General features: G+C 32.1%; 1 protein-coding gene across 3 annotated transcripts in view; it reads left to right on the top strand.

Moving 5' to 3' along the window:
* LOC134707675 (A disintegrin and metalloproteinase with thrombospondin motifs 12-like) overlaps window positions 1-14,621 on the top strand; it is a 41,999-nt gene extending 27,378 nt beyond the window's left edge. For 2 of the 3 annotated variants that reach the window (XM_063567658.1, XM_063567660.1), the window contains 13 exons: window positions 101-258; window positions 1,200-1,338; window positions 2,267-2,396; window positions 2,740-2,944; window positions 4,138-4,294; window positions 5,510-5,638; window positions 6,007-6,150; window positions 6,841-6,984; window positions 7,576-7,734; window positions 8,023-8,172; window positions 10,711-10,833; window positions 12,268-13,267; window positions 13,905-14,621. In XM_063567658.1, coding sequence (XP_063423728.1) covers window positions 101-258; window positions 1,200-1,338; window positions 2,267-2,396; window positions 2,740-2,944; window positions 4,138-4,294; window positions 5,510-5,638; window positions 6,007-6,150; window positions 6,841-6,984; window positions 7,576-7,734; window positions 8,023-8,172; window positions 10,711-10,833; window positions 12,268-13,265 — 2,636 coding nt within the window. In that variant the 3' untranslated portion in view covers window positions 13,266-13,267; window positions 13,905-14,621. The remainder of the gene's footprint in view (window positions 1-100; window positions 259-1,199; window positions 1,339-2,266; window positions 2,397-2,739; window positions 2,945-4,137; window positions 4,295-5,509; window positions 5,639-6,006; window positions 6,151-6,840; window positions 6,985-7,575; window positions 7,735-8,022; window positions 8,173-10,710; window positions 10,834-12,267; window positions 13,268-13,904) is intronic. The other variant, XM_063567659.1, reaches the window with a different exon arrangement.
* Window positions 14,622-15,521: the final 900 nt, after the last annotated feature.

Genomic DNA, 15,521 nt, shown 5'->3' with positions numbered 1-15,521 from the left:
TTAAACAAAGAAAGTCGTAATTGTCAGCTAATTATTTTCCATTATGGTAAAGTGTAGCTGAATTTTCCTCATACTGAACTATTCCTGTGTATTTTTACAGGTGTACAAGTTAATGGAAAAAGACTGTTCAGTCAGGATGGAAACTCTCAATCCAGTTCAGGAACATATTCAGGCAGTGATGTTGTTGCAAAGTATAGAAGACAAGGTCCAGAAAAGATAGAAATAAATGGCCCATTACCTGCTAATGTTGAGGCACAGGTAACTAATTCATTACTCCATCATCTGTGTAAACTTCAATGTTAAAACCATTCCCCATTACACTCTACTTTACACCAATCCCAATTACACTCCACTTTACACTAGATGCTATACGCTATTCTCCTCAACCTCATCAAATCATTTGGAATATTGTACATTTCAAAGGAGAAGATTCAGAAAGACCCCTTTTTGGCCCCAAAATATATCAGTTTTTTTATGCCCCACCTAAGATAGTAGAGGGGCATTATGTTTTCTGGTCTGTGTCTCCGTTCGTTCGTCCGTCCGTTCGTCCATTCGCCCCACTTCAGGTTAAAGTTTTTGGTCAAGGTAGTTTTTGATGAAGCTGAAGTCCAATCAACTTGAAGCTTAGTACACCTGATGCTTGTGATATGATCTTTCTAATTTTAAAGCCAAATTACACTTTTGGGCCCAATTTCATGGTCCACTGAACATAGAAAATGAAAGTGGGAGTTTCAGGTTCAAGTTTTTGGTCAAGGTAGTTTTTGATGAAGCTGAAGTCCAATCAACTTGAAACTTTATGCACTTGTTGCTTATGATATGATATTTCTAGTTTTAAAGCCAAATTAGAGTTTTGACCCCAATTTCACGGTCTACTGAATTTAGAAAATGAAAAAGGGAGTTTCAGGTTAAATTCAGAAATGAAGTGATGTTTATATTATTGTGAAAAATGCGACAGAGTTGTAAAAGCATTAAGTGGAACTTGCATTTTGAAATATTTTATATGAATTAAACATGATTTTTTTCAAAAATCGTAAAAATTAAAATCGTATTTAAGTCTAAAATTACAAAATTGCAATAATAAATGCACGCAATAATTTCTGAATTTATAGTACCGTTATATAAAATAATTAATTTGTTGGTATTCAGCAGATGTGCAGAAAAGTTTCCCTATGTTCACCTGTCTTTTATTTTATTTGCAGGTCTGGAGAGATTATGGATCAGGCTATGTAGGAACTAGTCCAGATGTAACCTTTACATACTACACGCCATCTGGTGGTTCACGATCGGCTTATAAATGGACCAAAACACCAGGATCCTGTAGTCAGACTTGTGGCCATGGTAATTTATGCTTATTAGTTGAAGGGCTATTCCATTAAAATATATGTGGGAGGGTAGGAAGGAAATTTCCAAGTATCCCTTAAAACAACTTAGAACTATTTTTTTGATAATTTTACATAATGGTAATAGAAAAAAGACCCATGACCTACAATTCAGTAAACTTTTCTTCCTACCCTCCCACGTACATTTTAATGGAATAGCCCTAAAATTATCTATGAAAATGTAGTAATATTTTGTAAGATTTGATATAAGGTTCCTGTTATGTTTTAAACCTGTCTTGAGACACCACCCTTCCTACCAGTAACAAAGATTCTATCAAGACATTTTGGTGAAGGCAAGTTACTTACATCAACGTCCTTTGGTCAGTTGTGGATAGTTGTGGTATTGGTAGTTATACCACAACTATTTGATTTTATATTTGGTTTTATGATGGTCTTGTGAAAGTGCAAGGTGATAAAATAAAGCATCTGTATAACCCTATCAGACTTTAATTCCACTTCAATGATATTATGAAAAATCAATCTAACAATTATTTGTATGTACAAATTTTCTTGTAGTTGGTCATGATTAAAGTGAAAGGTAGTAATTTTGAATTGCTATAATCTAAGCTTTTATAACATTTTTCTTTTGAAAGTCTTCTATATTCATAAGAATTAGACATCATTTGAATTTAAACATCCATGGGAGATAACTTAAAATCATATAAAAGACTTTAAAAAAAACCCTGATTATCTCCCATGGAAACTCCTCAACTAGGTAAATGTGTAATTTTATAAATATTTTACTGAATATAAGATGTCTTAACTCAAAATGTGCTTCTGTGTGCATGGAAAAGATAAGAAAATGTAATTCTGGATCAAAACGAAAATTAGTTGTTATGAAACAGTGATACGTTCCTACTGCATACCCTATTATTTCACATTTACAGGACATTCAATACCAGTTGTAACTTGTGTACATGTTAACAATAACAAGCCAGCTGATGATTTCCATTGTAATTTATTCAGTAAGCCTTCAGAATCACCAGAAGCTTGTAATGGCAATCCTTGTCCTCCTGGGTAAGTTGAAGTTGAGTCCTTCATAAAACATGAACAAATTTACAAAATTGACATCTAGAAGTCAGCAAACAGCCTTCAACAATAGACAGATGTCTATATAATATGTCAAACTCTAATAAATAATAAACAACATCACATACTTTTTTTCTATGTAACAGAAAACATACAGATATGACAAAAATAGCCACTGATTGGGGAGGGTTGTTAAACTTGGATTTATTTGAGATCCAATCCCTCCTCTTATAACCTTGATCAGTCAACTAACAAAACATGAAATTTGTGAAGAAGAGAAAACTTTAAAAGAATATGCCAACTCTAGTAAATATAAAATGTCTATTAACAGTTGGTCTGTCGGTAATTGGGAATCTTGTTCAAGAACATGTGGAGGTGGTATAACTGACCGAACAGTTCAGTGTGCTGTGTTACAACATGGAAGTCACACTCCTGTAGCTGAAAGTCACTGTAGAGGACAAAGAAAGCCGCAGACGTCCAAATCCTGTAATATAACCCCTTGTCCTGGGGTATGGAAGGCTGAAGATTGGTCTTGTGTAAGTCTGTGTGATATAATTCTGGAAAGTTTCAGAGATGGTAAAATGCATGATTTCTGGGCCAGACCTTTCTGCAAAGGTTATTTTTGGTGGGTTTCTTATAATTTATTCTGATCTTCTTTACAAAGCAAATTTTCTCAAGGGGGATTTGTTTTATGATTTTATCAAAGATTTTATCAAAATTCTCAAATTAGCAAAAAGAAATTCCCAATATTTATTTATCTACATTTTGATAAAGTTTCTCTCATCTTCAAGTCTAGCAGCTATGATTGTTTTTCTTATTTGTATTGAAATACCCTACTGTCCTAAACAAAGATAAAATATACAAGGAGAAACTTAATCTTGTCTTTAACGTTTTGTTGTTTGTGTTCAAATATTTAAGGCATCCAAATATTTTTAAAATCCTGGTTTACTAATTCTCATATCCTTCCTTTTGTATTGCATTTTTGGATGGTGTCCTTGGTCGTTAAGCAACCAAATAACATTTACATGTCATTCCTTTAGACTTATCAATACAGAATTAAGGGGAATAACTCACAATTAACTTATTTATCATTTTTTAAAAAATGGTAATTTACTCTGAGAGTTTATTCTATTCATAGTCCAAATCATTTAAGTCTTGAGTAAATAAACATTTTAGAAAAAAATTGAAGTTAACTAAACCCATTTTCAATTTATTTGAAATATATAGTTTTAAAAATATGGATTATTTCCCTTTGGTTACAATTTAAGAGTTATTAACAAAAAAATATTCAAGAAGTTTGAATTTTTTTGTGCCCCATTGATGGACATTATGTTTTCTGGTCTGTGCATTCATTCATCTGTTCATCCGTCTGCCTCGCTTCAGGTTAATGTTTTTGGTCGAGGTAGTTTTTGATGAAGTTGCCATTTCAATCAACTTGAAACTTAGTACACATTTTCTCTATGATATGATCTTTCTAATTTTAAAGCCAAATTAAGTTTTAAATCCATTTTCAGGGGCCACTGAACATAGAAAATTATAGTACGGATGGGAAATCCGTGTACTAGGGACACGTTCTTGTTTTAATTAAATATTATGGAATTCATGAAGATGGTTAATGATTTATACTGAAACTTAGCTAATTCGAATTTTAAATTAAGATCCCTATTTGACTGAAATATGCTATTAAATAATTTTCATCATAGAAGTTCAACAACATTTTTCCTTGTAGTGCTCAAAAACATGTAGTAAAGGTGTAAAATCAAGACAGGTCAAATGTTATGCATCACATGACTCTAGTCAGCCAATAGAAGACAGTAATTGTGTAGCAGATCAGAAACCAGGAGAACAAGAAATGTGTATGGCCAAACCATGTGACACAAGTCTTAGTAAGTGTGCATTGAATAACTTTGGTGATCTCCCTTGTCATTATGTGATGTAAAACTGTCTTTTACTTATACATTTTGCACATGTGACCAAGAAATAACATTTTGAACTGATGTCTTCCAACAGCTATTGGAGCAACTCCTAATCACATCATCATCACCCTCCTCTAAAAGAGATTCTATGAGAATATAGTCATTTATTAAGGAGGCAGGGTTCAACACTTAACTTTTAAACAATGACAGTTTACCTGTTTATGCTAGGGGATAACTACTTCTGTTATATTTTCCAATGTACTTACTTATCAGAATCATACAAAGCACAAAAGCAACTTACAAAAACACTTCGGACATTAAGTACAGATCTAAGAGTACTCACAGTTACTAAAAGCTAGTGTAAAGCCAATTATAACTAATATAAAAAATTATGTATCTTAGACTAAAAGATCAATCCATACACATCCAACATCCAAAGGATTTAATATAGAGACGTTGATCATTATCAGTTAGAGAAAAGAGGGATCTTCTACAAGCCAAAATATTGGTATCCACAGAAGAGGGGGTGGGGTTGGAGGGGTTCTGATCCCCAATGAAAACATGATATCCAGAGGTCCCAAATTTGCAGATATTAAAATCCCATCATCCCGAAATTCGAAAAAATAATTCCCGAATTCCGAAAGGATCAATCCCAAAATTATGAGCTAAAAAAAATCCTGATCCCAATGTCCAGAAAAAGGTCCTGTCGCTCCCCACAGAATGAAGACCATGCATTTTCATATATAGAATTTCTATGTAAATAAGTTTAATGTTGTACGGTAAAACTTGTAAAAAAATATGTCAAAGTACATGAATAAAGAAAAGCAAAATATCTTGAAGGCAAATGTGTGTGAATTTTAATATCAAATCTTGGTTAAAGATTGTTTATAAATAGAATTTTAATTCTGCAGACTACCTGAAATCTTAAGGGTTCATCAAGTTTTAATGTTTTATCCATTGAGCAGTTTGTATAAGAACATCTAAATTCATCTTTTTGTTGGCTAAAGAGGTTGGAATAACTCCTGTGTCATATTTCATGAAAAAAAATATCATAAAAACTTTCGAGCTGTACAAAACAAGATATCAGTGTAATTTATTTTAATAAATAATGATAAAAAGATAATGAATTAAAAAATTCAACTTGATGCAGATTTGTATAGTCATAATAAATTGAACTCTTTATAGGTGGATCATCATGTACAGATAAGATAGCTGATTGTACAGACTATGGGTCAAACGTGTGTACTAGTAATAACGATTGGTCGAAAACTAATTGTAAAGAATACTGTGGTTTCTGTGTAAAAGATCCTAATAGTAAGTAGCCTTTACCACATCTTTTTAGCATATTTCTGCTTGTGACCAATCATGCCAGTATATGAGCAGATTAACGGTAATGGAGAATAATAATTATTCTATAAATTATGAAATATTTGAGATGTTTTATTATTGCAAACTTTTCGATGGAATAGTGGTATCGCCAAAAATTAGAAGCTTTGGTTCTCTTTGTCTGCAGCATTTACTGAAATGAATAAATTGATTTTGATAATCGGTATAATAAATTAACACTTTTTCTGAATTTGAAGTCACATTGAAATGAACTTTAGTTCCCCATACAACTAGTTTCAAAAAGAATAGGAAAGGTTTTGTAAACTTTTGCTAGTGATGACAACATTCTGTTTCAGGTTTTAAGCCTTCCCAATCAGGGAACTGTAAAGATTCATCAGATTGTTCTGGATATGCAGACGATCTCTGTACAGCGTATGCTGATTGGGCCAAAGAGAACTGTCAGAAAACTTGTAATCTGTGCCCAGTGGAAGTTTGTTCAGGTAAGAGTTTATTTTTATACTACATAGATATAGGAAGATGAGATATGAGTGCCAATGAGACAACTCTCCATCTGAGTAACAATTTATAAAATTAAACATTTATAAGTCAAGGTACAGCCTTCAACACTGAGCCTTGTCTCACACTGAACAGCAAGCTATAAAGGGTCCCAAAAATTACTGGTCTAATCTATATATGAAACACTAGAAATGGTTTTGTATGCAAAGAGTAAAAGTTAGTTTGTGATAACTATCCTGCATCTGCACTTGTGGTACACATCTTAGGTGTGTTAAGCTTTTATTTTCCTAATCCCAAATGTTTAATGGTAAAATTATACATAGGAAATGGGCTAAACAAAAATGTTTGAATCGTTGAATTGTAGGTTTTTTGAGGACCTGTCTTGGTCGTACTATTCCAAAGAGAAAAATTCTGTTTTAAAAAAGTCATCTGCCTCCTCAGAAGATTTTAAATTAAGGGAAATCAAGAATTGTTACAACTTTATACCAAAAAATATCAAGAAACCTTTTTTTACATCTACTCTAATGAACAGTTATTATACAAAATAATTGAAATCTGACCATCATGGTTTCTTAAAACAGTACATTTCATTTTAGCTTAAACTTTTAACCTACCTGTTTTTAGTGTTATAACCAAACATCAACTTTTACCATAAAACACTTTGAATTTTTCAGATACCAACTCAGCTGCAACGACTGTTTCTAGAAGTACTTGTACAGATGCAATAACTGACTGTGCTGATTATGGGGCCGATGTTTGTACAGCTTACGGGGCCTGGGCAAAAGAAAAATGTCAGAAACATTGTGACTTTTGTAAAGGTAACATTGATATTTTAATTGATAGCTAAGTTTCATTTGTTTAGTTGCATTGTTGATGATTATTATATGACAGTTTAGATTTATTTCTTATGGAGTGGACCTTTAAGACTTTTTTGAAAACAAAGTGGATATGAATCTATTAAAGGAATGGTTGAAAGGATGAAAAACTGGAAAAAAAAACATTGGTCAAAAGTGACAATAGACTACTTTCATAATACCAACTTTTGACTCTGGAGTATTTAGCTTTTCTGTAGGTTACATACATTATGGTAGGACATTTTGGTACATAGTTAAATATGAGCATCTAAAAAAGTACAGCCAAGCTTACAATCAGTGTAAAGTGGTGAAAAATTAACTATTTTATGAAAACTTTATACAACGTAATCATCAGAAAAGATTTAGATTGAGTTTGAGTTTCCCCTCTGTTGAATATGTTTCTATCAAATGAAATTGAATAAATTTGATGAAAGGAATTTTAATTAACCAAAATATTGTATTCCCTGATTACACTGATTTGGATACACACACCATTAAGCAAATAATTATTTAAAAAATGGAATCAAATACCTAAACTTTAATTCTCTTGAACAGAAACACAGGCCCTGCATACAACTGCAGCACAGTCAACAGGAGCATGTGCAGACAAGATCTCAGATTGTGCAGATTATGGGGCTGATGTTTGTACAGCTTATGGAGAATGGGCAAAAACAAATTGCCAGAAACATTGTGACTTTTGTTTAAGTAAAAAAGGTTTGTATTAAATTAGATTGCTTTTGATTTTTCATAGCCAGTGATTAGTAACATCACAATGCACACATTTTTTTCTCAAATAAGTTTAATTTAAAAAAAAATCATAATTAAAAGAATCTATGCAGCATTCGAATCTGAATTTTAGGTTTAAAAACATATTTGAAAAATCAGTTTTAGTATAGTATGTTCACAAGCTTTGCAGCACTTTTCACATGCTTTTCATTCTGAGCTAATGTTATTAAATAACCAAACTTTCAAATCTATTGTTTTTCTTCCAATGTTCAACAGAAACGACCACACTTCCAACAGTACAGGTAGATGACCCTGTATCGTGTACTGATAAAGTACAATGTTCAGAATATGGGGCTAGTGTGTGTACACAGTATGCAGGATGGTCACATACTAATTGTCCCAAATTCTGCCATTTTTGTTCCGAGGGTAAGATGGCATGAATGAATATATATATATATATATCTGTATCATAAGTAACTCATAATTAATCAATGCAACTTAATTATATATATAAGCTAGTTATGAATTTATATATCTTATTATTGTCCTTATAAAAATAATTGTTTGATGTTTGCAAAATTTGAAGGAATGCCTATATTCTCTAGATATTGCAATTTGAAGGAACTCTTCAAAACATTTTCAGAGCATTTTTTTATGCATACTTTTAAGTGTTCCTGATTGATCCATAGAGGATTGATTTCATATAAGGAGATATTCTGGGTAAAAGGTCAAAGTCGTAGAAACTGGATTTTATCATGATTTGAATTCTATTTCCCATCCATGATTATTTTCTTGGAGGAAGCCTTCATTTTGGATAATAACGGATTGATTAATTTCACCATATTTATTATTACACATATACCTAAATTTTGGTCTTGGAGCAAGAAAATACATTTTATTTAATTTGGCTTTAATTTGAATGAAAAAAATCTTGCTTATCAACTATGTTAATATATACTTCAAAAACGTCAAAAATAAAGGGCATGCTTTTTCCCTTTGATTTACATTTATTTCACAAAATAAGATTGGGGAAGTCAACATTGCTAGTCATTCATACTATGTAGTTGTTAGCATATATCATAATTATAATTTTAAGTTTGTTGTAATTTTTAACTGTATATCACTAGTTATTCATAGTCTTATATGCTAGACATTGTACACCATTTGTAACTCATGCATACATGTGCATATGAGATCATTGCATACTAGATGTACCTCAGCTGTTCATATCCTTATATTTCTCTTTTTCACATTTGGCTGATATGGCCAGCATAAATGTTTGATTTATTATACCCCAGGCAACGAGTTGCGGAGGGTATGATGTTTTTGAGCCGTCCGTCAGTCCTGTTTCTTGTCATCGCAACTCCTCTCAAACCACACAATAGAATTTCACGAAATCTTTTCAGATAAATTTTGTTTTCTAGGAGTTACGCCCCTTTGAACTCATTTGCTTCAATGTACTTCTGCAACGGTTTGTCATCTCAACTCCTCTGAAACCACACAACATGAAATTTTGTAGATAATAAGGACATACTATTTAGGTGTGCATATTGGCAGGAAATTAATTTTTCTTATACAATTTTTTTTTCTTACACTTATTTAATTTCTTCAATGACAATGTTGGGACGTGGGGTATGTGAGCGTGCTCACTAAGGTTCTTTAATTAAAATAGAATTGCATAATTACTAGAAAGACTAGGTAAGGGACTGACTTACTTCAAAATATCATTTAATAACAAACTCTCATTTATATATAACTCCATCTTTTGGCCTGTTTAATCTTGAAAATCCCCAGCAATATTTAATTTCATTAATAGTTGAAACACTCCTTTTAAGTGAATTGGATTAAGTGTAATGTTGGTGCCATTTTCTGAATGATTTTTATGCCCCACCTACAATAGTAGAGGGGCATTATGTTTTCTGGTCTGTGCCTCCCTTCGTTCGTCCATCTGTGCGTCCGTTTGCTTTGAACAGGTTAAAGTTTTTGGTCAAGGTAGTTTTTGAAGAAGTTGAAGTCCAATCAAATTGAAACTTAGTACACATGTTCCCCATGATATGATCTTTCTAATTTTAATTCCAAATTATAGTTTTGACCCCGATTTCATGGTCCACTGAACATAGAAAATGATAGTGCGAAATTCAGGTTAAAGTTTTTGGTCAAGGTAGTTTTTGATGAAGTTAAAGTCACATCAACTTGAAACTTAGTACACATTTCCCTATGATATGATCTTTCAATTTATACTTCCAAATTATAATTTGACCCCAATTTCACAGTCCACTGAACATAGAAAATGATAGTGCGAGTGGGGCATCCGTGTACTATGGACACATTCTTGTTAAATTATTCTTTCAATGATTTGTCCGAATTTTGGCTGGGATTCTTTAATTACAAAACCATTGCATAGTATGATAATGTTGATTGGTCGGCCGAGGAATATTTTGTTGAATCAGCTCGTTTTCAGCATGGATTTTGAACTTGTGTGCCTGCCATTATGAAACTTTTTAAGGATTATTGTTTTCCATTTTTCTAGACATGGGATATTGTGTCATTTTTAAGCAATATTTGGACATGATGGTACCTTTATTGTGTTATCAACACATTCTATATATAGCTTGAGATCTAGAATTCTTTGTGCACTTACTCCAATGAAATTGTTGGTGAAATTTTTACCAGACTTTGAAACAATCCTTTTTCAGCAAAATTTACAAAAGATTGTTCTCGTTTTGTTAACTCATCCTACAGTGTGTGAAGTTTTAAGGATATGGTTAAAAAACTTTAGGGGAAATAGATTATATAAATTAATGGTACGTTTTCTATGCCTGCCTGCTAAATCACCTGACAACATCCTATTAAGCCGGATTTGCATTTCCAGTTACACTGCTTAGTTTTGATATAAATGTTTCAATCCATTTTCATTTCATTTCTAGGAAATCCAAATATTCATATTTTGTGTCTTTCTTGTAGAAACATGTAAAGACGAGTTGACAGATTGTGCAGATTATGGGAAAAGTGCCTGTACAGATTATGGAGATTGGGCAAAAAAGAATTGTCAGAACTTTTGTGGTTTTTGTGGAGCCAGAAGAAAACGTATGATATATCATTTTGCTTATACGATTTTTTGAAGAGATATGATGATCTTAAGATGTTTTTTTTTTTATCTGAGTGGCATTATCGAGGCAAATTTGGTGAATTTTGGACACACAGTAAAAAGAAGGTCTAAATCTTTTCAAGGTTTAATGGGATATTTGAAATTCAAATAAGGGTAACAACTCATACAAATTCATGTATTTGCCAAATTTTCAATTGACAACAGCAGAACAAATAATTTGTGGCTAACTTTTAATATGGGCAGTATTGTGCTACTTTGGATTCATTTACTTTTGGTACCAAATTTATGTATTGGAAAAATTACATTTAGTAAAATTTGTTTTGAACTGGTAGTGTAAAGAAATTATTTTTAATGGCTGGCTTTAAATTCATTAATATAGTATTAATGTATGGACTTTTTCATATTGGCCCTGTAACATGCCCAAGGTGTTAATAATGGCCAAGGATGGTTGTAATGGCCCTGAGGCAGTGCCGAGGGCCATTACAACTGTCCGAGGCCATTATTAATATCAAGGGCATGTTACAGGGCCAATATGAAAAAGTCCATATATTGATACTTTTATTAACCAACTATAAAGGCAACTTCATTCAAGAACAGTCTTCAAGTCTCGGATCCAAAATTATACAGCTATCCACAAACTACAACAGGACTAATACAGAAAAGCCTGTTTCATAACATTTTTATTAAATGGTTTTAATACTTCGATTAAACAAAGAGTAAAAAACTTACCGTGAAGAAGATACAGGAATTTCATAGCTGAACTTCAACTTGTCTTTTCGCATTCAATTTCGCATGTAATTTCTGATTTCTCATCCAAGTACTTAATTATATGCTATTAAAATTCATTTCATCTAGCAAATAAAAAGTATCTGGGAAGAATTAATCAGACAGTTTAACTATTCTAAAGTCTGCATTCTGAGGATTGAACAACGGAAATGAACCAGTGATAATAATCGAAAATCATTCTCGAAAAAGGCTGTGAAATATTTCTGTTTCAAGTCGTTACAAAACAATGTTAATGAACATCATTTAAACTTTTTTTATGATATTAAGTTTAAAAAAGAATAAAAAAATGTCACACTTATTTAAAGAAATAAACGACATTTTGTTTTAATTTGATGTCCCGTTTCATCTGTTCATAATGCATGACTGTGATTTCGTAATGCACGGGTGTGGTCTCGTAATGCATGACTGAGATTTCTTAATGACTGGCTGTAGCAATTTCTCCGTTCATAATGACCAGATGTCGAAATTTTCCTTTTATAAAGCATGGGCATTTCTATACATAGTGTAGTAAGTTGGTTAATAATGTTTTGTAGTTGAAAACAATATTTCCATATTTGTTTTCTGTATATTTATATATTCATATTCATCCTTTGCATTAATAGTTTAAATATCTGCATATTTTTTAGGTTCAATTTTGCCAACAAGAGAAGATGAACGAATACCTATAGCAATACAGGGAGGTTCTTGGCTCAAACAGGATGTGCAAGATGAACATCAAACACATTACTTAGACAAGACCCTAACAGTTAAAAAACAACCCACTGCTGAAGACAATAAAACACAGATCAAAGTTGCTAGAGGACAAGAAAAGGACAGGGATTTATCTGAGAAATCAAACTCACTAGAACTGGGGTATCAAATTCCTACTAAGATTGTTCCTGAAAAAGAACACAGGTCACAAGGCATGGTCACACCTAGTATTTTAATCCCAGTAAAGATTCAAGCTAAAAATATCTTGCAGGAGTCAAGAGAACATATGTCAGTACCAAAGAAAGTATTCATTAGAAAAGAAAAGCCACTTAGTTTTGACAAGCCTGATGAATACCAAGAAAAACTTGATATGATTGAAGAAGAACTCAAACCCTATATTGTAACACCGAAGTCTTTGTCAAGTGATGTGATTACGAAAATGGATGATACTAAAAAAACAGTAGAGTTAGAATCAACACAGGAAAATGGTAGACAAATAGCTGATTCCAACTTTGAACAGCAAATGAAAGACTTTGTAGCTAAATATTCAACACAACTGGATCATGAGGATAAATTTAAGACGCAAGAAGCTGATGTTACAAAATCTAAACAAGAAAACACTAAAGAAGGAAGTCAAGCAGTTACAAATAAAGCTTTTATTCCAGATAATCAAATGGATTATGAGGTGCCAAATATTAACCTTAATGATGAGTTATATCGATCATCTACCCTAGACATCTTGTATGTTAAATCTACAATCGAGCCATATGTGGAAAAACAAAGAATTGAAAGAGGACATCATTGGAAGAAGATCCCTGTTACACCTCTCCAGATTGAGGTTGGAATTGAGGCTGTTGACAGCAATGATGAGTTTGACGAAGAACTTCAAGTCTTGACAAAACTTGAAACCAATAAACCAAGACAAAATATGTAAAGGTAAAAATCAAGAGTTGTTAATCATAACAGATACTGTACCCTTTTCAAGGTTGAAAGATGTAAAAATGCTAACCAGAAATTTGTGTTTTTGCTACTTCTAAGTATTTTTAAAGAAACTAATCAAACTGCAAAACATTGTACCATCAAAAATTAAACTTTGTTTTGAATGTGTTTAGTCCAGTGTCTTAATGTTATGTAGTGAGAGGTTGGAGTTTTATTGGCATGAGAGACAAAGTGCTATGGTCATTACACTAGTAACATTAACTGATATAACAACAAATAAGAAGTTGAGTGTGCATATGTTAATGTTTCCTAATTTCAAAAAAAACTCTGGAAGCACTATCATAATGGTACATGTATTAGTTGTTATGACCTGCACAAATCAATTCTTCTTACAAGATTACTTATGATAGTTATTTTTCAAATTGATAAATAGACAAAAACTCTTGAATAAAGCATCAGGTCAGTTATATTTTTGGTTAAACTCTGAACTTGTGTCATTCCTGAATTCCCCTTAAATGCATGATTTTCTTGTTACTGAGTAATAATAATGTCCTTTTTGATGTCAAGTTAAATTGCTGTTTACTTTTTTGTTAATTAGACATGTCATTGAAAGTATTTTTTCTTTCTTTTTCAGAGTGAAGAGTTCAGTAGAGGACTTCTGAATAATAAACTGTAAAATATAATTGTTTGTTTAAAAACAAAATATGTGATATAATTCTACAGCTTGCTTATATTATTAATTTTCATAAGAAAGATCTTTGTCGGTTGCTAATCGATCAATAAATTATCATGATTTACATTCATTTAACTTGTACTTCCGTCATTGAAATCTCATTTTGTATTCGATGTAAAAAGTGTTTCTTTCTTTCAATTTTTATGCCCCATTTATGGGCATTATGTTCACTGGTCTGTCCGTCCGTCCATTCATTTGTTCGTTTGTCCGTCTGTCCCGCTTCAGGTTACAGTTTTAGGTTGAGGTAGTTTTTGATGAAGTTGATGTCCAATCAACTTGAAACTTAGTAAACATGTTCCCTATGATATGATCTTTCTAATTTTAATGCCAAAATAGATTATACCCTTTTTTCACGGTCCACTGAACATAGAAAGTGTGGATGGGACATCCGTGTTCTAGGGACACATTCTTGTTTTATTTTCATTTAACACTGAGAGGTGAAAATTGACAAAACAGTGTTTCTTTGTGATCATTTAACAGTTTTCTCATTTTATATATCCGAGAAAGACATAAAGGTTGTCATATTTTAATGTCAACATATCGGGAAAGGTTTATGTATCAAGAATTGCAAGATTGACCTCCCTGTAGTCATCATAGTTAGACTGGGGAAGTTATATAAAGGTAATTAAGGAATTGCTGATGAATCATAGGTGCTGATGAGATCAGTGGTGTATTGGTCAGGAGTTATGGAATGGTATTACCAAATTCCCATTGATAATAAGTTGAACAAGTTATTGTCAAAAATTCAGTTCAATTTTAAATTTCGAAATCACAAATGCATGTATTTAAAGACAGACCAAAATCTACCCATGTACAATCTTTTCCTGAATCAATTTTATGAATTAAATAATTTAAATTGTAGTGAATGTCTTGTAGATATACTTTATAAGTGTAAACAATTTGTGAATAAAATGACTCATTGCAACTTTTACTTCTTTCTTAATGTATTAATGTTATTTCATGCGACTGACATGATTTTCCAAATGTACCTTCGTCAGAAATATTCAAAGCAGAATATTGGAAAGCTAAGGATGTATAGAGTCCAAACAGAAGCAGAGCTATATGACCAAAAAGGTCAACTTTCTTTGCCTTAGGGAGTTGAAACCTTACTTTTTCATTTTTTCTAAATTTATAGACGTACAATTTAAAAAAGATTTGTTATAACTAATGCCAGTACAGATGTACTGCTACAAACATTCAAACATGATCACAGAAAAAGAAGACAAGGACACAATAGCCTTCATTCATTTAGAGTAGTTCCTATCTGAAATATTGTTGAAACTGTATGAGAATGTTGATAGTCAATCTACTTCACAAAAAGTTATCTCCAAACATAAAATTTGGTCAACATCTTAATCTACATTTAAATATGACTGGGTATTACTGTGCTTATTCAGTGACCTTTGGGGTATCACATTAGCAAAGACCAAAACAGTTTACCAAATTGCAGTTAGGTTTCAACTCCAACTAACTGATCAACTGGTAAAATAGTTTAGCAGATTGCTCAAGTGAAATGTT

This window comes from Mytilus trossulus, chromosome 2 (assembly GCF_036588685.1).
Source record: "Mytilus trossulus isolate FHL-02 chromosome 2, PNRI_Mtr1.1.1.hap1, whole genome shotgun sequence".
NCBI classification, from domain to species: Eukaryota; Metazoa; Mollusca; class Bivalvia; order Mytilida; family Mytilidae; genus Mytilus; species Mytilus trossulus.
Note: the sequence above shows the minus strand (reverse complement) of the source record. Positions and strands in the feature narration are given on the sequence as shown.